General features: G+C 46.0%; 2 protein-coding genes across 10 annotated transcripts in view; both read left to right on the top strand.

Moving 5' to 3' along the window:
• Positions 1-1,961, top strand: part of pacrg (PARK2 co-regulated) — a 108,758-nt gene extending 106,797 nt beyond the window's left edge. For both annotated transcript variants that reach the window (XM_078090026.1, XM_078090027.1), the window contains exon 5: positions 1,604-1,961. In XM_078090026.1, the coding sequence (XP_077946152.1) occupies positions 1,604-1,764 (161 nt within the window). In that variant the 3' untranslated portion in view covers positions 1,765-1,961. The remainder of the gene's footprint in view (positions 1-1,603) is intronic.
• Positions 1,962-10,179: 8,218 nt separating this feature from the next.
• Positions 10,180-25,306, top strand: part of qkia (QKI, KH domain containing, RNA binding a) — a 60,237-nt gene continuing 45,110 nt past the window's right edge. For 7 of the 8 annotated variants that reach the window (XM_078090024.1, XM_078090025.1, XM_040200528.2 and 4 more), the window contains exon 1: positions 10,262-10,733. In XM_078090024.1, the coding sequence (XP_077946150.1) occupies positions 10,589-10,733 (145 nt within the window). In that variant the 5' untranslated portion in view covers positions 10,262-10,588. Of the gene's footprint in view, positions 10,734-25,306 lie in introns of all 8 variants that reach the window. The other variant, XM_040200524.2, reaches the window with a different exon arrangement.

The raw sequence follows: 25,306 nt of genomic DNA, 5'->3' as shown, positions 1-25,306 counted from the left end.
ACACTTTTCCCCTTTTCTCCTCTTTAAATATTGAGAATCGTTGCAAATTCCTCCGGCCTCTTCCTTTTGATGCTGCCGGCCTCCTAACGGCTCGGCATTGGAAACGCACTTGGAGGAGCTGAAACTGTCAGTGCAGCAGCAGCAACAATTCCCCATTTGCGGAACTTTATAACCTACCCCAACACACACACACACACACACACACACACACACACACACAGCATGCAGCTGAAACACACTTTATTCGTTACCCCGGCCACGCACATACCGCACGTTCATTTCCTCCCTGATTGCTTTGCCTTTTTTCTCTTTTACGGCTCACATGGATGCGTTTTAGATGCTATTTAAGATTTAGTTAACTAGTAGGGTGCAGATGCCCCTGTTGTTGGTAGCTCAGGAATAAAACGCAGCCCGAGTTTAGATACAAAACAGGCTTTTCTTCAATGCTGCATTCCTGGTCCTGGGTTGGTCTTTGCTGCATGTTTCCCTGAAAGGAAAACAGAAAATAAGTGCTGAATACAGCCAAAGCTGCTGAAGATAAACTGCATCAAGGCTAACAAGCGGTCAAAACGCCGCTGGAACCCCCCCCCCCCCCCCCCCCCCCCTCCCCCGCCGCCTTTTATCTAAAACAGAGAAAAGATCCTGAGCAGAAAGCAAGTGCGGCGGGCTGAGATCATGGACGTGTTACTGCTTAACAGCCCACTTCATGGGACCGGCTCTCTTTGTGTTTTAATGAGGAGGCCGTGGATGGGTGGAAAGGCAACGAGAGGGAGAAAGAAAGTCTGATTAGAGACTGAAAGAGACCGCGAAGACTAAAGGATGGAGTGTTTGAAAAGGGTCTGAGAGAGGTTTAATGTTGCCTTTTCTCTTTAGGGCTAATTAGAAGTGAAAGAAGGGGCTTAGGTGTCCTCCTAAAGTGTTACTGTTCATTTTTCACATCACAGGTACATGTTACACTCTCCTCTCCTCTAGGCTTCACAATGACAACTCCTCTCCTTTAATAATCTCAAGAAATAATCCAGTTTCTCTCCAGAATGTTTAACAAACTTGCTGCTCTGTGTGTGTGTGTGTGTGTGTGTGTGTGTGTGTGTGTGTGTGTGTGTGTGTGCACGCTAAATTCTTCTCTATATTTACCTCCCTCTAAAAAGTGTTTAGAGCCCCCAGTGCAATGCCACGAGATTGGCAGTTTGCTGTGTGCTGATAAAGCCACGATCTGTGTGTGTGCGTGTTTCTAAGTGTGCCTGCTGCTAAAAGGGAGGAAGGAGGGAGTGGATGCTGGACACCTCAGGAATGTTTTTCTGATAACAAGTTCCCCCAGCGCTCTAGAGCGCAATTGTACATTTTCACTTTGCTGTTTATGTACGTTTGTGTGTGTGTGTGTGTCCTGAGGGTGAGGAGGTTCGGCAGCTTTCTTCTCGTGATTGCCCTCGAGTGTGTGTCCGCTGCCTGTCTCTATTTTCCATTCAACACAGATTAGAACACCTAAAAAACTAAAAAAAGGTCTCGCGTCTCGTCGTCGAGGACACAGTCTGCGACTGAGCTCGTCTTTGTCTTCTCTCATCCTCATCTGTGCTTGACTCTTTGTTTTCTCCTCGTCCTCCAGTCAACAGCGGCGATGACATCGCCTACGGCCAGCAGAGGCGGGACAACATCGGCGACCTGATCCAGGAGACCCTGGAGACGTTTGAGCGCTACGGAGGGAAGGATTCCTTCATAAACATCAAATACATGGTGCCCACCTACGAGTCCTGCATGACCCGCTGACCCCCCCCGATGTTACACAGACTCTTGACTGTCGCCCTTGTGTATCTGCCCCCAACTCGTATCTCGTCCCTATCTGTCACCTCGGCCTCCTCTAATCTCAGCGTCACTCCAGTCATTCTATTTTGGTTCTGTCTCGAACACATCGTATATCTTTATGTATGTACGTTGAATCCCTATTAAATTCATCGCTATGCATACTTTGTGGGGTTTTCACTTGTAAATAAAAATGCGGCGCTTTATTGAGTTGCTTAATGAGGAATCCTCGATGCGCTGACTGTGAAAATTCCATTGAATCAAAATAGGAAATTCTTCCTTTTGACTCTGAGATGCGTGATCCCTGACCGTAAAACGTTGGTTCCCTTTCGCTCCTCCGCGGAGAACAGCAGCTGCTGTCGGCTCAAGTTGACGTCAGCTACAGTACACGCCGCTGAATGGTGACAGAAACTTCTCCAACAACTCCGCCGACATTTTTCTTTTGCCTTTTACAGACACCTTTTCAATCCACAGGGTGAGATCACCTCCCCAAAACCACCTTACTGTGGCTCAACTAATACGCTGTTATGCTACTTTACAATCCGTGAGATCGCGGTGGTGCAGGCCTGTCTCGACTCGTCTCCGTCCATAAGGTCCTGTTGTAGATGTGTGTGTCATTTGTCCTGCTCTTCAACAGCTTCCATTGTGTCGGGCCACTGTACCCGTTCTGTCACAAACGCAGCTGGAGACGTCTCGACATGCAGGGGAAGACGCGTAGGAATGACGATTGACAGCATTCCTCCAGATAACACACACTTAGACACACAAACCTGTTTGTCGTACCCCCACCAACTGGTGAACATTGCGCGTCTTTGTTATCTGTGTTTTGTGTGTTAACATTGTGCTTTTGTACAGTTTTTCTAGATCAGCCTGTAACTCAGCAGGCATCTTTGACCGACTTCAGGTTAAGGCTGCTCAACTGCATTAAAATCCTCCTTCCTGGTAACAATGGAAGCCTCTGCAACCGTATTTCCCCTAAACACACACACGCACACACACAGATACACGCTTGCGTATATACATATACAGCCCTGCAACCCACGGGGGAAACATAGCGTAATTGATTTCTGACGCTCACAAGGACACTTGCACCATCTCTTATTGTAAGTCATGTCTCCGGCAAAAGCTACTTTACAGGCCTGCGGAGGAATGTATTCTCACCGAGAAGACAGGTTCATAACGCTCATATTTCAACCTCGGCACACGGTGAAAAGAATGTTACTGAATAGCTGTTCCTCTCTGCCGAGCTGCTCTCTGCCTGCTGCCCACCTGTGCAGTAAAAGAGGGAAAGCAGAGCAGCGGCACACTTTCAATGCAACCCCCCCACATAATTCACCTTAATTACCGCAGCCGGATAGTCAGACTTCATAGTCAGGCTTTAGTCGAAGCTCGGTGAGCTGATCGAAACCCTCAACAGCCCCGCGGTTCTGCCCCGATGTCCCACTTCACCTGTCCAATCTTACCGAGCCACAGGCTAGCAGCTGGCCTGCAACGGAGGGGGAGCTGAAAGAAAAACAAAACAAGGGGGAGAGGGCAACATGGTGAGCGATTGTGTTAAGATCTCTTTCAAAGAATGCATCGAACATTGTTTTTCAGAACTCAAGAGGAATTGTGCACACTGCTCTCCATCTGTTCACCGTAGTCGTCTGTCACACCAACCGTAATGTACGGGAATTACCTAGAATTCACTTCACTTCTTCACATTTAAAGGGCCGGGGCAGTCGGATAGCTTTGGCTCAATTAGGTCACATCACACGCGCCAATGGCCATTAAATGCTAAATAGTGTCCGTTTCGACCTCCTCTGAAACCAGACCGAAGCTGATTGAGGAAGGTGACGCTCTGGAAAGGAACGTTGGAGAATAGGTCTCCAATCAAGAGCTACACGGGCAAAGCACACATACACAACAGTAATGGCAGAAATGGAGGCGCAAATCGAAAGCAAGGCTGGTCCAGACGTACGGGCATGAACGACCTGCGTTACATTACTTGAACACCTCCCTTTTCTCGCTCTGTTCTCCGACAGAGAGAAAAATTGACCTAAAAAAACAAATGTAGCATAGAGCAGAAATTGTCGTGATCATCATATTCTAACCCTTTGCCCTTATTCATAATGAACAATTGATCATTTTGTGACTGCTGCTGCCCCAACATACGCAAGGAAATAAATTGCTTCCCGTTCAGAGTATTTTCTCCAGTAGCAGAGCGCAGGTTGTGACAGCATGGTCTATTTCCCAACCGCAGATACTATCTGTCGCAGATAACGCCACATTATCATTTTAACTTCAGAGGGGTTGTTGTTTTTTCTTTATTCTTGACGTGATGAGGTGGTATTTGCTCAACCCCAAAATATTGACTTTTAAACAAACTGCCAGGATTTTTTGTAGGGTTTTAATGTTACTTCCTATAAAACATTGCATCAGCTTACAGGAAGTAACAGGAAGTAATTTTAAACATGTTACAGTCAATGTGAACTGCAGCTAACAAGAAGTAAAAATGTACCCAAGCTGTTTCCTACGGATAATAAAGATCTAGGCCCCATCTAGAACACTGAAGCAATATGAACCAGCAGATGAACACGTTGGGTCTCCTCTAAGTACATCACAGCTTTGTGAAACATGCCTACCATCAACATCCATGGAAAATAACTTTTTTGTGTTTTCCGATTTGTTTCTGATGGCACACTCGGGGTCCAACGACCCGAACATTAAGCGCTGCGCGTGTAGCGTTCCTGCACACCTGCTCTCGTCCTTCCACGGGTGAAACAGCGCTGACTGATCCACGACCCGCCCTAATCCTCACTCTCCACTGGAACCCGACTCCAAGGGGTCAAACCCCGACGATGCCGTGTCTGTGGACACTCCGCGGTTATAATTAGCTGAGCCTGCGCAGCCCCTCACAACAGCTGCCACTGACCTGCGGCCTGCAAAAACTCTACCCTACTGAGGAAAAACATGCGAGCCGCTCCGTTGGGAGGAACCAGCAGTGTGCCGCCACACGACGATTTATAGACAAACTTGCACAGCAGATCACCACGGCCAACTACCGCAGACCGGATTCCCGCGTGGGTCTGACCCGCCGCCACACCAGCCGTCAGGTCGAGCCGCTATCACAGCGGCGGCAGGCCCACAAAGGCTTTCATGCTGCAGCGAGCTGCACAACAGAAGCTACACCAACACGCCGACAGCGCTCTGTTGACGGAGGGGGAAAAAGAGATCGAGGAACGTAAATAAAAACAAAAGCTAGAAAACAGTAGGGAGGAAGAAGAAGACAATTATGGAAAAAGAAAGGCAGCGTGAGAATGTTTGCAGTTGTGAGTGTGTCTGAGGGAGTAAACACGTCAGGTGCATTTGGCTTGAGACAGACCTGCAAGTCCAAGATGAATACAGTGAAGAAAATAAATGCGAGGGAAGGAGAGGCGGCGTGGGCCGCGTGGAGATGGATGGAGGGAAGTGGAGGGTTGTGTCGCCTGGCAGAGAGAGCTGTCTAACTCCGCCCAGACCTGAGATTTAGAAGCAGCCGGCTGCAGAAAGAGGAATAAGAGACCAAAGAAAGAGGTGGTGGTGGTGGTGCTGACGGTGATAGTTTTTCCCTCACAAGTGACAACCGGCGCTCAACTAATATCATCACGCTCCTTTATCTGAACATTCGATCTGAATGAACGACGTCGCAGAAAATCAAATCATTCAACCAACACTTAACTTTATGGATTCATCAAATACTCAGAAATACTTCATCTGTCTTCCCCTTTATCACTTCCTTCCCTATTTTCCTCCTGTCCCTCCGACTGCTGAGCTGTCTTTCTTGTTCCAGTGTCATAGCCTCAAAAGGCAGATTGTTAGGACTCGCAGGGAGAGGAATCGTGTCGTGGAAAATAAATAAATGCCCCCCTGGGAATGATTTGTCTCCTTCTCGTCTGACAGGGGGGCGCCGCGCTCGTACAGGGAGCTACTGAGCGTGTGCATTAAAGGACAGCACAATGGAGATTTATCTGTCTGCCAGGTGTCTGATTCGCTGGCCTAATTCAAGGGTGGAGGAATAATGTACAACACTTTTAAAGAGGGGCTCATTTTCTTTCCTTTTTTTTCACTTCTAAAGACGTCTTTGAAGCATTAATACAACCTGCAAAAACCTCAGACCCTGATTCTCTTATCTGTGTGTGTGTGTGTGTGTGTGTGTGTGTGTGTGTGTGTGTGTGTGTGTGTGTGTGTGTGTGTGTGTGTGTGTGTGTGTGTGTGTGTGTGTGTGTGTTTGTGAGTTTAGATCCCAGACCACACCACAGGATCAATCCTTCTCTGAACAGATGTGATCAATGAGGATTGTCCTGCTCTCTCTGTCCCTCTTTGTCCTCTGCTACAGGTCTTATCGCTCACAAACACTCATTTCTTTCCCAGCTACCGGCGAGCACAAAAAGTTGAACGAGCAGGTAAACAATGCAGGCATCTCCAGTTAGGAATGGATCTACGCTGTTAACAATATGTGGGGACGGGTGCAGCAACAGTCGGGATTCTTTAAGCTGTATTGACACTACTGCGTTCTCCACATGGGACGGATTGAAGACGGAGAGGTGGGCGAAAAAAAACTTGTTTTCCTCTCAGCTCAGCTAAAGGGCCCCTTTCTGTGCGATGGCGAAGCGGGATTTGTGCGTAATTTCCACCTTTCAATTAATGATTAGCAACTCCGAGGTGGAACTTTGGAGGTGATATTTCCCCTTCTACCACAAGTGGTTCCTGCTGTCACCGCTCCCCCCGGTTCACCCCGTCTGGGCACCAACACGCCGGCCGACAGGCATTTCCATCACCGGATTGCCAAACCGCTGGAGCATTTGGACAACAACAGCCAAGGTGACCTTTAACGAAATACAGAACGCAGAATATCTTTGGCAACAAGAGCGGAGTGGGTTATGGGAAACACTGGACCATTGCAGCTTCAGATTGAATTGTGATGGATTTTTCCTTGTGTCGCTCCACAATGTAGCACACCTTCAAGTGACACCTCTGCCTGTGTTGTGTGAATAATATCCACCACTCATCGGCCATCATATTTTTGTTTGGTAAAAAGAAGAAAACAAGCGTCTTCTCACTTTTACTGCACAAATGTGTGAGAAAATACTGACTTTAACTGTCAGCTGGGTACAATCTCTGCCAGCTTAGTTTGAAAATGCACATTTCTGGTCGTGTTTTGGTCCTTCTTAAACCTGTAGTCCAATCGGCTGGATGGGGACCACCTACACACTGAACTGTGGGTTTTTTTTGGTCCTGTAAAACCTGCTCAACAAAAATGTAATTTTGAATTGTTTTCAAATAGTTCTGCATCTCTACAAAAAATCCTTAACAATAAGAAAGTGGTCGCTTCCACTAACACAACCTTCCCCTTCATCCTTATTGTCTGCAATTCTTACTTGGGGGAATTTTCAAGACAAATAAATAACGTTCAGTCACTGACAATAATAAATGCACACGAATACGTATGAAAGCAACGGCGCATGAACACGAGCACGGATGGGGCATTTGTCACGTCATGCTTATGATACTGGTTCAAATGAATTATAGGCACATTGTGTGTTTCTCCGTATATGCCGCGGCTGCTAGAAGGACATTTATTTGTGTTGCGCTGCGCTCACGCCATCCTCGAAATGTAAATGACCCAGATTTTGCCAGCGCACCCCCCCCCCCCCCCCCCACCACCACAACGGTCCCCAAACTAGTAAGCCTAAAGAAAGAGGAAAAGATGTTCTTGTTTGTATGTTTGTGTGTTATCAGAGCCTGTTCTCCTCCTCCGGAGCTACAACCGTTATCACAGACGGCGTTGCCTCGACAGTCACCAGCTCCCAACTGGCTTTCCTCTGTCTGTGGCCCCGCAGGCACACTTCCACCAGCTACGGGGGCCCCTACCGGGGGCCCCATTGTTTCCATCAGCATACTCTCAGTTCTCCAAGCTCATTGAGTGAGCTAACAGACTCTTTTCAAAAGGGGCTAAAAGCGTGTTCATTCATTATCTGGATCCTCGTTAATTGGATTAATTGTTCAATAGGAACCGTGTTATTAAAAATGACGAAAACACAAGGGCAGAGGGGAAAAGGGGGGTATTATTATTGTAACTGTTTACTCCTTGGCTGTCGGAAGAGGCTCACACACCCACACATACATGCACATTGAAGGATGCTTGGGCTGTCTAACTCTGTATCGCTCTCACTCGATAACTCTGCATTTGTGTTTCGAACACACATCAACTCACACAGACGCTGTTTGTGACCCAACTCAGAAGAATGAGCGGAAGGTAAGGTGCAAATTACCGTCCTTTGCCGTTGAGATAAGAACTAAACTGATTTTCAGAGCTCAGAATAAATGCCAAATTCTTTTTGACGCAAAGAATCCGTGACATTTTACAGCACTTATACTCAAAGAATAAGGGAGAAAAAAAAGATATGGCGACATAGAGTCAACACCATGAACAATCTAGTTATCTCCAAGTCACATGAAAATGGGGTTTTCATTCCCTTTGCCTATCTACACACGCTTATCAACCAGAATCCTTCATCAATGTTTGACTTCAAGGGATGTTTTATCATTCTTGCTTTAAGATGGCACGCTGATATTGCAGACCATTTGGATGCGGGGACTAATATCACATGTCTTGTTAAATTGGTGAAGGTGCCACTAACAAGCCATTATGCAAAAACCTCTGTTTGGCTCTCTGGTTGAAATTGGGACAATCGCAAACACCAGATGCCCGATGAAGACAATGGATGTGACGGTGGTGGTATACTTCAGGTGTTGACAACATCACGTTGAAGTACAGCTACAGACAGAATTCAACAGTCTGAGACTCAACCAAAGCCATAAATACAGCAAAAGCATAGCAGATATACGCTGACCGGAAGCAGGACTGCTGTGTCCAGCAGGATGTTAGGGCGACCGTCTTCCTGCTTTGCTCGTGGAGTCTAATGGTATTACCTGGGACCGGAAGACTGATTGAAAATGTTTTTTTGTGATATTTTTGTTAGAGCAAGCCAGTTGTCAATCTGTATATGGGATTTGATTGGGGGTCATTTGTCACTTAAAATGATAAATGATACAAACATATAACTTCAGTTAATTCAAACTTACTCACAAGATATCGTCAGATCTATTGTTCGTCAAACAATTTATTGGAGGTACTGCACAAATACTGAGAGCTTGGATTTAATTTACTATTCTCTCTGCTAACGCAGTGGCGACAAACTGCCGCCAGAAGGTCATAGTGCAGCTGTTTGAGCATTCATGCACCCAGGGTGGGGAGTACTTTTACAAAGACACGAGTGGGTGAGCAGTAAGTGGACAAATTGAATGGTGGCCAAGGTCAGGGCTCAGATTGAGCCGGGCCCCTCCTCGTCCAACAGCTGTTAAAATAAAAACTGACCAGTTGTGGTTTATTTTCACATTACGCAGGATGTGAGAGGAGGTAGCTTGGTTGTGTTTGTACCATTGATCAGGGACTTTAATCTTGAGAGGATACGTAGAGAGGTCCTCTCAAGGACAGGACAATGAAAAGGCCCTATTGATTACTGGAACGTTGATCAATCAGTCCCAAGACAGATAACAAGATGTACAAGTCTTGAGTAACAAAGGGTATCTGGTAAAATATTGCGCAGGATTTTTTGTTTTCATTTTTTTTGGCACTCAAATGTGAAGCATACACATGGCAAGTCAAAGTCTGATTTCGTTGGTCTTGGCAGGTATACCTTTGTCACACAAATACACACACACACACACACACACACACACACACACACACAGATTATGTCAAAGGGGGGGGGATTGGATACGCGTTCAACCCACGTGTGACTCTTCGAACCAGATCACTGGTTCATACCAGATTATTAGACCCATACACGTCATTGCTAAACCATATAATTGCATCTTTGAAAAACAATGTGAAAAATGGGGGTTCTGTGCCTTCAAGTGTTAAATATAGGAGGGTGAAAGGGAAGCTTCACAAAACTAGTTGGAACTGGTAAAAAAAAAGTTATTTTGTTGGACCATATATATGAATGGAAAAAGGCCTGTGACTGTTGACAATTATTCCAAAGAAGTAAATAGAAGAGAAAAATAGTCCTAACTCTGTACTTTAGTAAGTATTTACTTTGCTTTTCACTTTTCACTCTTTTCAGTTTTGTCATGGACTGCTTTTTTTGCGTCATGAGACCGTTGGAGACAGCGCCATTCTATGAATTCATAAAAAAGATCATTGTTGGAGACATTTACAATTGATTTAATCTTGTTATACGTGACGTGAAAAGGAGACATTTGTGCTATTCTCTGTTGAAAACACTTGAGGGGCATTGCATGCATTCCTGCGCACTGCTCTCGATTGGCCCAAATATCTGTTCATCATTCCACCAGTCACCCTACGTCACCCCGCTGGCTCCGATACGAGCGCTCATTGGTTCCGCCATTAGTCACCGTAAGCCCCGCTGGCCAATAGGCGTCGAGGAGGATGCAACCTTTCCGGTGGATCAGTCTCTCGCGCCCACAGTGGTAGAATCGAACGTCCCCGAGCGCAGACTGCGCTCGAGTCTCTGGAAGGAAGATAACGGTTTCTTTTTTCGTCCCCTCTCCGCTCGAAACAACAAGAACAAACCAAACCTGAATTTTAAGGGGGGGTTTACAGAGTATTCTCATCTCAAGGAGGAGGGAAGCGAAGGACTGGAGCCACGAGTTTTTGTTATTCTTTTTCGTTTTTTTTCTTCTCCTTTTCCAAAAAGAGGATTCTGTGTTTCACGGCGGTTTGTTCTCCGCTCTCGCCGCAAAGATGATGGTCGGAGAGGTCGAAGTGAAGGAGCGACCGAGGCCGAGTCCCGACTATTTGATGCAATTGTTAAACGAGAAGAAGCTAATGACCAGTTTGCCAAATCTCTGCGGCATCTTCACACACCTGGAGAGGCTTCTCGACGAAGGTAAGCGTGGAGTATTTAGCGGTGTGTGAGGGGGGGGTTCTACGGTTGCACCGACGTTGCACAATAACTTCCCCCAGTACGACCTCACGTCCGAAACGGCAAAGGGAGCCGATAGTCGCTGCGATAGACCGCAACGAGACGTGGATTTAAAGAGTTGTGTCGCTCCAGCGTTCGGCTTCCACGGAGTTGTTGCTCCGCTCTCGACTTTCGTGTCGGACAACGCGAAAAACTTTCCCTCACGCACTTATATATAAGTGACCGTCTATCAACGTCAACGCGTTGACAACAAAAAGCGAACCCCAGAGCGGTTTTGAATGCGCTGTTTTACGTTTATTTAATTACGTAGCTCACTTGGTTTTAGAGCGGGGGGCCTGATTCCACATGTTCCACGGCTATTTAGCTCGCGTTAGCCACATTTTAAGCTAGCGAGCCCCGGGTGTCTGCATTCCGTTGAACTCTTTGAGGGGAACCAACGCGGCGGCGTTAACTTAAGTTACGTCTCCAAAATTAACACCCGGCTCGCATTTCAGACACACACAAAAATGTTTCGCTTTTCTACAATATTGCTCGGACAGCGGGTATTAAGTTGTTGCCCAGCGGCCGAGCTTAAAAAGCACGCAGGAATGTGTCTGCTGCTCGTCGCCCGAACAATGGCCAGCGAGTTGCTGCCGGGAGGGCGAGTTGCACGCGCAGGATTTTAACCGTCGTAACTTTTGTTGTCCCCGTTAAAACGAGCACCGTTTCGGGTTGTTTTCCTTTCTTCTCCGTGCACCGTTTATTATTCCCGTCCCTTGCCGCAGCAGTCGTCGCGTTTCTCGCCAGTCAAGCGTGCTCCACCAATACAAATAAAAAAAGACGTTGCTTTTTTTTAAGACACGATCTTAATCACCGGTCGTGTCAATAACATAAGCTGGTCCAAGCGGAAGGTTGGACCTATGCTTTATGTAACTGAGCCGGGGACACTAGAGAGCGCCACAGGCCCCCGGCAGACCGTCCCCGAGCTGCGTGGGGTGTCGGGAACCGGACTCCGTGACGGGGACAGACAGAAAGGCGTGCGGGAGACACCGCGCTGGATGAACCACCCAGACGTGCGGGCCGTCCGCCGGTTTTCGCTCGCGTGCCTGTGGAGGAGTAGGCTCCTTTTTTTAGAATGTTGCTAAACCGGTTGGAAAATGTTTTCTTGTTCCCCAATAGGGTGATGAACAAAATACAGAAGGACGTTTTGTTGGTTTTATCCGTGACACAGCAGAGCAAGACAGGGCACGTTCAAACACGACGTTTAAGTTAAGCCACTAAAGACTAAGTGTGAGTTAATAGTATTGTCCTTTTTTGATCTGAAAGAAATGTCTGAGACTTAAGACATAAGTTGTCTAATAAGTTGGGCAATACATATACAAAAAACAGACTTTCTTATTCTCTGATGGGATGGTTACATTTTGCAGTGATTGCCACTAATGCTAATATATTGGACAACTCTCCAAACTATGTTAACACAAAAAGGGAATCCTTGGAAAAAAAACTCTGAAAGAATCTGTTGCTATATTAGATATTGTGAATTGCGTGTGTTGGAGTTCAGTTTTCACTCCGTGTCAGGAAGCAGGCTTGTTTTCTTTTTCATCCATGGCCCTCATTGGCATCTCCCGGGCACTAAATATTATTATACTCTTGTATCCATTTTTTGACAGTATTAAAAAAGTATCTTGCTTACTCCATTCTTTCTATTCTTTGCGTTTTCTCTGCCCTGCTCTAATACGCTACGCAAAGCTGTGCGCCACCCGTCGGCCTAAAGAGCGGAGAAGAAAATACATTTCACTCCAAAGAAATCCTCCTCAGGGTGTTACAAAGAAATACTTCTCAGTTAGTTATACTTTCTCATCAAAAGCAATTGTCATTTCAAGGCAGCAAGGAGATGTAAGATAAAAGATAAATTACCCGCCGAGTAATGAAGGTAAACCTTTGCAACAGCTGCATATCTCTCGCTCGCCCCCCTTTGGTTTTGTGCATGTCTACACAGCTGTTTTCATGGCGGAAGAAAGCCGACACCACCCTTGTGTATGACGACTGCATCAGTGGCGTGTGTGCCTGGCCACCTTGTTAAGTTCCCACTATGTGTAGCTCCCTCAAGGTCATTCTGGCTGATTGACAGGCCCCCTTTGAAATCCCCTTGCGTTGCAGTTGTTCATCTCCCTGAGGTGACACCTGCTGTGGGGGCTTTTATTTTTTGTATTTCTCTTTACAATCTGCCAGCCAACAGGCTGCTTCAAATTGCTATATTTTCTCTTGGCAGAAGGAGACAGCCCATATAACATCGAGAGATGCAGTCTTGCAGGAAAGTGCAGGTGCGGCAGTAAGCCAGTAGAAGAAAGTGGAGTTTGCTTGTTTCTATGAAGAACGGAATAGTTGGATGGATTGAAAGTATTCAGTCCAAGCTTTCCATAGCGGTTGTTGCAGAAATACATGGCGTAGTGTACAATTTTTTCCCCTGGCCGCAGCAGCGGTAGCAACCCCCCTTTCCCCTATTTGCATATACCGTTTTGTATCTGCTTGTTTGCCTCTGTCTGTGCGCCTTGATATAACAGCCCCTTCACGGGAGAGCTGTCACGATGGGAGGACAAACTGTTGGCTGTCCACGGTGGTGCCTGCCTATGTAGGGAGCTGGTCCTACGGGATCAGCTGTATGGAGGACAGATTCTGATGAATGCGACAATGCGGGAAGTTTGCTTGTTTTTTTTACCCGATGACCAAAAGGAACTTTAGATTGACAGAAGACATGGGCGTTTCTGTCAAACTAGTTCCTTTTGTTTTTCTTGTTATAGCACTGTTCCTGCTGCAGGTTAACCCGGGGCATTTCTCTGATCAGGTATACACCTTGACTAACCTCTGACATGATATCAATTTAGTGGCTAACGGGGCCGAGTGCTGTTTACAAAATGCAAGAACTTGGGGCCGTAAGAGAGCAACAAGGGTGTTAGGCCAGGATTGTTGTCGCATGCTGAAATGTGCTATAACCCCCACCTTCTATTCTTCTCCCCACATTCTTTTCCAAAGCACCACTTATAAGCTGGAATTTAATTAACCGAGAGCCTATTCTGTGAGCTGGTTTACTAAGCTGTCGCTACCAGTGAGAAAGCAGAATTGGAGCCTTTGTGCAGAGCACTGTCTGGCTCGCTCTTCCACTCATGTGATTCTTCTTTTCTCAGTCTCTCCTCGTCGTAATAAATTAGGTGGTGGTCCAAGTCTGACAGGTTGCCGGGGGGTGGTGGCGGGACCCAGTGTTGCCTCGCAGCCCTCCTACCCGGAAGCCCCCACCCGGGTGGCCGTTTGAGCTTCAGTTTGTGTTCTGGCTCCAACCCTGAACCCATCTTGCTCCCCTGGCCAAACTCCAGCCCCAGCAATGCCTCCACCTCCCAGCGGGTGTTGTAAGATAAAGTCATCCAGCGACAGCTCCGGGCTCTTATCGGGCCTCAATCCCATGGGTGCTGGGCCTCCTTATCGCCTCTGCCTGGCCTCTGTCTCTGTGCCCTACCCAGACTGCCTGGTTGACTATCTGGCTCGCTGTCACCAAAACTTTGTGTGCCCCCCTCTTCCATTACTGTCTGCTGTTAGACAACACATTTCTAGAGGCATTTTATCCCCCTTCTTTTTGCTTCATTATTCTTAGAGCCTTAACACAGCTATGTGTGTGTCTGTGTGTCTGTGTGTGGGATGACAACTAGCGGTGTAAAAGTGGAAGGGGAATTGGTGAATGTTGTAATGATTGTCACAACAGCTTTGTAAGGCAAACTTACGGCAGTTTATTTCATTTTCTGAAACCCACGGCGCCTCCCATTGTCCAAGACCCAAGTTATGTCTGCTTATAACATTTCTTTGTCACATGCAGAAACATCTGACAGGAAGTAACGCCCAGTTCAGGCAGGAATAGACTATGGAGAAGGCGAATCAGTAGCTTGTTTTTACTTCAGACGGGGTGGAAGGAGGAGGAGGGGTGGGGAGCTGTTTTCTGTCTGTGGTGGAAAAGAAGCCTGCCCTTTTTGTGCCCTCTTCCGGGGCGGTGGGGGGGGTCTGTCTCTCAGTTTTCTTCTGATTCGTTTAGATTACATCATGAATCAACCGCTCTGTCCCTCCTCCTCACATTAGTGGATCGTGGATATGCAGTGCGCATTATATTTCTCAGGAGAAGAACGGGGCCCACCCTGTTGCATTCTTTGAGTGCTTTGAATAGCTCTCCCACCCCCTCCCTTAATTTCTCGCCCTTTCTCTTCGTATCCGCGTTGTCAAGCCTCAGGACAGATACAAGAGCTAACACTTAAGGTTCAGAAATTATACCAGCAACATTTGTCACGTTTCCTTCAACATTTTTACCAACTAAAAATGAGCTGAATGCTCACTCTGTGCCCCTCCTTTGAATTTTCTCTCTCCTTTCAGAGGAGGAATGTTACCGGGAGCGCAGTCAGAGCACTTAACCTCCAGCCTGCTGTTTGTTTTTCCCCCCACACGCCTAGTGTGTTTTAGCCCAGCTTAACGTGAATGCCATCCAGCGTGAGGCACAGCAACGTCTACTTGCCTCAAATGTTCGTTCCAAAACACGTCTGTTAGTTGATGGCTGGCCCTTACAAGCCCTGTTGCACTTGTTTGAGAAAAAAAAGCCACCTTATTTTGTCACTGACTGTTTACACTTGCCCCTCCTTTTCCAAATGTCCAAATTCTCTAGTACAAGAGGTTGCCCTCCCCCACCCTCTTTTTTTAAAGCACCTCAGTGGATCCAGGCTGCCTGCGGTTTGCAGCCTTTACCTTGGTTTAGTTGCCGGCTGGCCGATAAATCAAAAATGAATAATTTACCTGTCCTTCAGCAGTCCATGTTATAGTTAGATCCTTTTTTAGGTGTCTGCCATCAAATAGGAAGCCCTGGAAACTCCAGTCTCAGCGCCTCTCTGACTCTCAGCAAGCAGTCCTCGCCGTACTATATCCCAATACCTCTGTCCCTCCCATCATATCTCCCAAGGTGGGCTTCACTCCAATTCTACCGAGGTTATAAAACTATATATTCTAACTATATTTTCTACGTGCTGCATTTAGATGTTGACTTGAATGTCAACGTTATGAATGAAGCTTCGGACTAACCGGCCTACTTTTTGATTCGCGGCTGTCTGCCACGTCAGTCTTTTGCGCTGATATGAAGCATGATATATGCCCATCTGCTACCCATTCAAGCCAAACTGATAGTAGCCGCACATGAATGGTCAGAGTTGTAAAACTGCTAGTGAAAGTTTTGCGAGTGGTCGGCTTAAGCCTGTCTGTCCTTTATCAGTTCAGTGGCTTGGAGGAGATTACAGAGCAGACACAATGGTGGGTTTTGTATGATTAGACTTTAATTGGTGAAACACAGTATCTCTTCAGCACCACGTGTGGCATAGGAAAGAAAAACCTCCACGGATAACTGGCAGGACAGAATGCGCCGGGTGTATGAAAGCCTCGTCCCTTCTCAGTTGACCGATTGTGTTCGCTGAAAGGAAAAAGGCGTGCAAGGCGGCCGAGAGGGGACGATGGTGAATGTGATAAAGAACAGTGGTGGGACACAGAGGATTCCTATGTGCTGTGAATGAGGTCATTTGGTTGGATGTGTGGGAGGTCGCTGACCCCTCCCTGGGCTCCACACTCCACCCCTCTGTCTCTCCATTCCTCCCCCTCACCTAATGATGCACAATGGCTTTTTGTCCTTTAATGAGCCAGACGGACACACTGGGTCGATCCTAACAGTTTCCAAAAAAAAGTGCTGTAAAACTAGGCCGGTGCATTGCAATGCATTTTTGAATAATGCATGTCTTTGGGTTTATTATCTTCGCTGCATGACCAATTCTTTAATTCTTTCTTTAAGTGATGTGCTGTGTGATGCAAACAAAAACCCTCCAAACTATATAGTGTGTACTTAGTTGAATGGTAATACTGGATACATCTATTCATACATGATATTTGGTGTTTGTGGCTGGGTAACCATATCCTCATCGGGCACCAATCCATTTCCTCCACATTCCTTGCATCCTGCACGATATGCTAAACATTGTAATTACCCAATACTTGACATCCCCCCCCCCCCTTCATCCCGACTGTGACCTGATTACAGGGGATTCAATTTGGAATGCACCTACGACCTGAGAAGTCTGAGTCGGATCAATTCGTAATAGACTGTGGCAGCTAACTCACAGCAACGTGGCTCACAGATAGGACATTTTGTGTGCAGATACATTCCATCTGCAGTTTTTTGCAATGCCAGAAGACTGCAAACTAAACTCCTTCAGATGGTACTGCTGCAGACAGCATTGTGTCATTACATATGAATGTTGCCCGCAAACAACTTTGAATGTGTTGCTTCATTGTCATATTGGGTAAGCGTACAGCTGCTCCCGTCTGTCTGGCACGTAGATGTTTTCTCACGGGATGTCCCAGAACACGGGGAATCAACTGAGTGATTTCAATAAAATTGCCATGACCGTTTTGGATTGGATATCGGTCTGTTCAAATCGCTTGCAGTGTGTACGTAATCAGATCATTTATTGTAAAGCTTTGCGGTCCTTCGGGGGTTAAAGGCAGCTAGAGATGGATGACGTGATGATGCACACGGAAGGGCTGACGGGTGTGGGTACGAGGAAGGTGCCAAGGCACCAGCTGCTGTTGACACCTTTTTAAGGTGAAGAATAGTCTGTCAGGAGATGGACTTGTCTCCCTCTGTCCCCTTTAATCGCTCTCCCCCCGTCCCTGTTGCACCCTTCCTCTCTTCTCCTTTGGTTACTTTCTTGTAGCGTATTTGTTTGAATTTGTGAAGGGAGCTTTTTCTGCAACCGTAATTTTATTGAGCGTCTGACACTGGATGAAATATACCGTGGTCGTATCTCTGCTCCTCCCCCCTCATCACCATAAATAAAGTTGTGTGTTTGCTTTGCTTTCTCCCACTTGTCCCACTTATCGCTGCCTTCATGTCTTAACAATGTACATGCATCCTCCTCCTCATCTGTTTATTTTTCCCTCTATCATTGTCAATTGTGTTTTTCGACAAAGAAAACTTGTATCCATTTTCCCCAGGGAATGACCAATTCTTTCCTTGCTTTTTCTTAACTATTTATTTTAACGCTTTTCTCTTATCTCCAGTTTTCCCGCTCTATTCTTCAATTTGTTTTCTCTACTGTAGCGCTCATCTATACCCGTACGCGAGGCAAAAATGCACCCTTGGGGCCACATTGCCTCTTTCATGAGAGGACCAGTGGTGACATTAAAGGCCTGCTACATGGTCTGTCTGTTTGCATCAGTGTAGCTCTCACTGTCTGTGCTCATGACCCCAGTATTTAAATATCTGCTCAATCACTCCGGCTCAAACGCTGGACCCGCCGCCCGAAAGACTGGGCGGGATGGTTGTGTCTTAAGGGAGATTTTAAGTTTTTAATATGGTTGTGTGTTGGTTGTGCCTCTTTTTTAAAACAAAGTCGACGTACTGGCTCGTTGACGTTATTGGCTCTCTTCTCTCATTCGACATAAAACCAAAATGTTTCCACATCAGAGCTTAAAACTGGGGCCTGTAACCAAGTCCATTTTTAAATGGACTTGTTTATCCTTACTGGCTGTAGATGTCATAAAAAAAGGCTCTGTGCGTAATACCGGTTCGACCAGTATACCGGTAACAGATTTCCTTACGGTATGAGTTTTTAACGAACAGCCATTGTTCGGGAACCTCCTCCTGTTCAGGGTCTGACTCTGGTTCAAAGCATTATTGTTGCAAGACTGGGAGGCACGCAATACGAGGCATTAACACCCCTCACTGCTCGTTTTGAGCAGAGCTGTTTTAGGCAGGCTGAAAAGTGTGCCGTCAATAATGATCCTTGTGGTATTTTGACCAAAGTATATGTCACCTACTGTCCTCACACCCAAGTGCATTGAGGCACTGAGGCAGATTAATGTTTAAAGGCTTAAGCTTACCGGAAGCTTGCTTAGTTACAGTTGATTTTCTTTTTCCCTCCTTTTTGTGATTCTCTGATGTGTGTGTGTGTGTGTGTGTGTGTGTGTGTGTGTGTGTGTGTGTGTGTGTGTGTGTGTGTGTGTGTGTGTGTGTGTGTGTGTGTGTGTGTGTTTTAATGGTACATTCAACTTGGCGGACAAACCGGATCAACTGCAAGATCTCCAGGATCAGACAAACCGGCAGTCAAAAAGCAGCTCTCCTGATCTGCAGACCAACGGGAGAGAGAGTGTCAGGGGGAGTCCCTCTATTTCTCATTGTCTTTCTATGAAGACTATGAAAAACAACTAACATCTGAGAGTGCATCAGACATCAAGAGTTGTTCCGGCTCTTACCAGTGCCACGTCTGTTCATTCTTCATGGAGAAGCAACCTGTACTGGTGTAACTTGCCTCTACCACATTTATGCACAAGGAACGTGCACATCCGTCAAGATAATTCGGCCTTTTCTTGTGAACCAAATTTGTATTGTACAAGAGCAGGCAAAAAAATAGTGTGTGAGGTTGTGAAGACTATGTAGCGCCAGCACAGAGACACAACAGCTGTGGTGCGAGTTTGTACACCCGGAGACTGGCTTTTGGATTTAAACTTAGATACTATGTACAAGCCCCAGCAGGCCCATTGAATGGGAAAGAAACAGCTGACACACACATACATCCACTTTGTGATGTAACCTGTTTGACTTCCTGTGTTTTATAATTCATGTCTTTTCTGAGACTTGAGAATTGAATCCTGGCTCAAAATCTGTGTTGCCTTGAGTTCATCACTGGCTCTGAGAGAGGCAACTTAATGTTTTTTTTTTTTTTTTTCTCCTCATGTTGCTCATCCACCTACCTAAAACATTTGAAGCAAAAGTTTTTTGTTTGTCAACCAACCAATTGGGAAAAAAACATTCTCAGAACCAAACTTATGACAGGCTCCTGCTGCTTCCATCTGTTCCTTGCCAAAAATCACTAGAGTCACAGTAGATGTAAAGATTTTATGTTTTACAGTTAAAATGCCGTAACAGTGTTTGACTGTTATGGAACCATCTCCTACAGTTTCGTACACGTTGACTATTTGGTGATCTGTCAGTAGACTTTATAATCTCCCCAAAAGCACAGGTCTTCCCTGTGGATGTAGTCTGAGACTATTTTTGATACACAGGTAAATTTGGTTACAGAGGACAAAGATATCTGTTTGATCACAAAAACATTCAGTCAACAATCTTTTTTAGTGTAACAAATTGGCCTCTCTCCATTCTTCCCCGTGTCCTTAGTTACAGGACTAGGGACAGGAAGCACTGAGCAGGATATCTTCTCCAGTCACATTGATAGTCAAAGCCTTTCCCTCCTACCTCTTCCCGTCTGGTTTCCTCATCTGACAGCTGGACCTTTTCCTGCCATTGTTGCAATATGGGTGGGCAGGTGACTGTCAGGGTAGACACGGTTAATGTGTTTGATAGATGAATAATACTCTGCATTTTCTGAGATTCTTCAGTGCTCTTCAGTTGCTGTGTGAGGCATAGCCTCCCCTTATAGCCTAACAAAACGGGAAAAGCTGATGTTTTCGGGCCCTTGCGGGCAGTGGGAAACGGGCACCCCTTTTCACAGGACAAAGGGCACGGGCCCCAGTCAGTGCCAAACGGGGTCAAGTACAGCTCTTCCTATCCACTGACACACTTCCCATTTGACTGCATCCTGACTCTTCATCCTGCTATTCTTCCCCGTCCTTATCGCGTTCTCTCACATCTTGCATGCATCCTGTGCTTCATTTTACGGAGCATCCTCTGCAAATTTGCCTGTGTGTGTGTGTGGATGCATTTGTAAAAGTATGCTTGGGGGCTCAGTGGGTGAAACATTAGTATTTCTAGATGCCTAAGTCGCATGTGTACGTCCCCCAAAACAGTGAAAGTAGAGTTAAATGGGTTATGACAAAGAGAGGGAGGGATTCCTGAGGAGCGTTGTGCAGCACTCATGTCGTTCTTTTGTTTGTCTGCCTGATTTAACTGGCAGGTAAAGTCTGAAATGAGATCCCCGAGATGCAGAAAAAACAACTGTTCTGGGCTATTTGTGCCCATGTCTTTTTGTAGCTTTGAGTGTCTCTGTGTGTGTTTTTTATACTAATTAATTCACCAGTTTTGTCTACTCCTGAACGCATACTCTGTAGTACGGATGGATCCACACACGTTGTACATCGTGGAAGTGAAATGTATTGTAGCTTAACCTTGAGGTTGGCTGTTTCAGCTGAGCTCGGCCACAGAGCTACTGTACAAGGTGAGCTGAGGAGGGAGAGGAAGCATTACTAAAGAACTCAGGATATTTCTGCAATCGTTGATAAACTGGCAATATTATCAAACCACCGCAAGTTTTTAACAACCGCACTTACACTACCCGGTGATCCCTGTAAGGAATTCATATACATTTTTCACAGCGTATGACGGAAAGAACCGTTTCTGTAGCCTGTTCCATCCTGTTTGTGTGCCTCACGGGGCCTCCCCAAAGTTTAAGCTTTGTGTGCGAGCGTGCACGCACTCTCACCCCGGGATCCCGTTCAAGTCCCCCACGCAGAGAGTAATGAACGTTGGCCCCTTGCGGCAACCATTAAGAGTAAGCCATTATGGTTCTGTATCGAGCCAGCCCTCCCTACCAGTTTCGCCTCACTGTGGTAGACCCCACTAAGTGCACAAAACTGGCACTCCTATGGCTCATTGAGCTGCTAGCGTGCCCCTGCCAGCACACAGCCCCATAAAGCAGTTCCACATCAAGTGTGATGATCCCTTATTCTAATTTTAGTCTGAGCTCTTAATAGCTCTGCAGATACTATCTCCACCACTCAATTCACACTTAACTTTGGAACGGGTTAGCATGGGGGTGAGAAGTAAAAGATGGGTTTCTGCTCCACTTATTTATTTTAAAATATTGTGGGAAATCATTTTTAGCCCCAAAATCATGCCTTTTACAAGGTATTAACATGTTTCGATTGCAGTGTCGCATTCTCTACTGCAAATTAAGTGAGGAGTAAAATGTAAAATTTGGTTTAACCAGTAGATGAAGCATTTTGTCAACTTCGAAACAATATCTCGCCAGTTGTTTTATTATTTAAACACGTAGAAATGATCTTGGAAGCTTCCGGTCTTTGGGCAAGAAGATTTCCACTGTCTGCTTGCGTTTCTTTAAAACTGCTTTGATCTGAGTTTTTGAGCAACTGGACAGTTGTTTAACATTTGCCTCAGCGATTATCATGATTTCCAAATTGTTCCCATAAATCCCACTCCAGTCTTAAAGAAGCCTACTTATGGACGCTGTGTTCACTGTCCCTGTTCAGCTATTGGCTTCACAGTGCTGGAGTTAAAGGACAGCAGTCACACTATTTAGCATTTGATCTGCCAGCACATCTCACATCTCCTCATGTGTAAGACGACCCAACTATTTCAAACAGATTTCTCAATGCAGGCCAATACATTTTCTTGCCTCGGTTCCGGCGTTTGTCTCTTTCCATGTCTGCGCTGTGTGTTTGCTTTGTTTTATCGCCAAGCTAACGTGCTATGACTCCTGTAGCACACATTCACCGTTGCTGCCAGCAGACGCAGAAAGCCACATTCAGCTTGGTACTTGTTCGCTAATTTAGATCAAATTCCTAAAAACATGTCAAGCCTTTTATGTTTTGTTTTTTTTCAAGGTAGATGAGGTAATATTCCCCTTTTGGGGGCTTTACATACTACTTTGCAGCAATGGTTTCGACTGCTGTCCGCCATCAGCGTAAAATGATTAAATCAGTTAGAATGCTGGGCTGATGTGCAATGAAGGGCAATCTGTGCTTCTGTCAGCGGGCAGAAAGGCAGAGAGGAGACTTTTCCTCCTTGTTTGCTGCTGCATTTGTTTAGCAGAATTTTCTCTCTTCCTTCTCCGTAGCTATTTTTGTGGCATCACTCTCGAGAGCCTCGGCAACTAACAGAAAAGCTCATTAGCCCACTAGTGTTTGTGGGAGGTTTTAATAGTACCGGTCTCTGTCCTGTTTCTATGTACATAAGTTTGTTCCAGGACGAACACATTCCTAAGCACGTTTGGACTATAGCTACATGGTGTGGCGTCTTTGTGTGCGTTTTCGGGCGGCTTCAGCTCATTACTGATGATCAGAGAGTGGAATGCACTGCTATCGAGGAGCTCGTTGACTGTGATAGAACGGCAACGCACTGCAGCGCATAGCTTCAAAAGAGACTGTTCTTGTGTAAGCATTTTGCGGGTTTAGAAAGCGTCAACTGTTCGTTCCCCACTTGGATGAAAGTGCAGCTCCTCAATATATTCTCACCTGGCTCAGGGAACACAGCATCCTAAAACCTTGTTATGCTAGTAGTTTATTTAGTGGCCCATCTACTTAAAGACTTGGCGCTCGAGGTTTTTACCCCCCCTGCCTTAGGAAAATCCCCTGATACACAACATAAATCTCTCCCTCTGGCTGCCAGCAATCCACACCGTCATTACTGTGTGGAGCCATTTAGACCCCTGAGCCCTCGGGTCCCAGTGCTTACATCCACATTACGTCAGGGTTCAGGGGCTGTGTGTACTAGTCACTATAACGATTATATCACAGTTTAAAATGAATTAATTAATATTAAAATGGGGTCGTTTTGGCGCAGGGGGTAGAGCGGGTACGCTGGGAACCGCATGGTTGGTGGGTCGAGTCCCGGCTGCCCCATGTCTCAAGTCGAAGTGTCCCTGACCAAGACACCTAACCCCTAATTGCTCCCCGGGCAAAATGTAAAAAACATAGGTTTAAAGTGTAATGTAAGTCGCTTTGGATAAAAGCGTCTGCTAAATTACCTGTAATGTAATACATGAAGGAGTTATTGCTATTCCGAGGTTGTCTGTACATTGAAAATGTTGTTGTTCCCCAGTAACTACATATTGCTCCTGTCCATGATGGTGGTATTGGTGTAACTCCTATGGAAAAAGATGGTCGATGTGCTTCTTCTGTGGTAGACTTGGATATGCACAATAAGTAATTCAATGAAACAAAACACTCTGCTTTCCCCCAGCTTAATTACAAAACTATTCTGATGTGAATAAACACTTGTGCAGGGGACTCGAGCACTTTGTTTTCCACGCCTGACTATAGTCTCATATCCACAGCAACAAACGCTCCTATGCCGTTCATTGTTGCCTGACTGCGAGAAGAGGCTGGGTGGATGCCACGGGGAGAGCACTTTTGCACCCAAGTGTGTTGTAAAGTACCACAAGTGATAGACACACTTGTGTCATGCTCTCGCAAATAAGTCAGTGTGTTTGTTGAGACACAACGGTGCCTAAATTGGGTTGAACAAATGATGATCCATAGTCTGATATACTACTGCAGGTCCGGTGCTGCCGTTATTTACCACATCATTTTGTCTATACTTTGCCCGATATTGCCTTGGTTCGCAGGGTGTTCAAAACGAAAATCAGTCGCATGCCAAACAGGCGTTCTGTTCAATTTACAATCTGTGTGAATAGTAAGCAAAGGCAAGTGAAAGGCTGACCTCATGGCTGTATGCTGTTGACGTCATAGTCCATTAATGTAAATGCACCGTAATGCAATCAAATCTGAACCTTGTATTTTCCCATTGAGAAAGGAAATAACTGCTGTAGTACAGTATACTCATTAACCGTACAGGACTAGTTTGTGCAACAACATCAAAGGGGTGTGCAGTGCAGGCCTGCTGTTAAATCAAAGATTAGCACCCAGAAACTTTTTTTCTCAAAGAGGGCGGGAGAGAGCGCAGGCAGCTGTGAGTTGACGATAAGACCCAGAAATGCATACGTTTGCATGGCTGTTACCCCCACCAATGCGTACCATATTTCTCCTCTATGCTGTGAAAAGAAACCTCTGTTGTTCACATGCCCGGCCCGCCGCCACCCGCGCCCCCACCACCCTTAACTGTTGAAGTGGAAGGTCGTCTTGGATAAAGTCGTCTGCGCCCTGGATAAAGGGCAGGGATGCATTAAGCGCCCCAAATCATTTGGGCACCCGGGCTTTGTGATCGCCAAAGTGAACCACTTTAAAGTGAAAAGGCATGTCCCTCGCATTAAGGTGCATCTGTGATATCCTGAATTTTATCATTTTTACGCTACCACTTTTTAAAAAAATCTATATTTTGCCTGGGCTTCCTAGTCTCTTCTTCCCCGGTTGAAATCAATCTGAAAATGTTCACACGTGCAAGCATAAAAACATGGAAGGATTTCCAATACCCCGGATGTTGAATTCTCTGAACAGATTGATTCAGTGTCTACAAAGTTGAACGTTTTGATCATTTTGCCTCTAAGACGAAACCGTGTTCGACTTGATCTGTTTCAGGTGTCAGATATTATCGGTCTATTTCTTTCACTCGCTCACATCACTTAAATGGGCGGATGTGCTCTGCATGGTCAGAGGACATTTTGCTCTGAGCCACAGGCTGAGACCTAAGCGGTTTCAGAATAGTTCTGTTTTTGGCCCCTTAATGGACTTGTTCTGGTTTTCTAATGGAGCAGGTCTAGTTGCATGAACCGGTTCTGAACCAAATTACAGCATCTCCTGACTACTTTTCTTTTTTACTGTCCATGCCAATCTCCAAG

This window comes from Gasterosteus aculeatus, chromosome 15 (genome assembly GCF_964276395.1).
Source record: "Gasterosteus aculeatus chromosome 15, fGasAcu3.hap1.1, whole genome shotgun sequence".
NCBI classification, from domain to species: domain Eukaryota; kingdom Metazoa; phylum Chordata; class Actinopteri; order Perciformes; family Gasterosteidae; genus Gasterosteus; species Gasterosteus aculeatus.
Note: the sequence above shows the minus strand (reverse complement) of the source record. Positions and strands in the feature narration are given on the sequence as shown.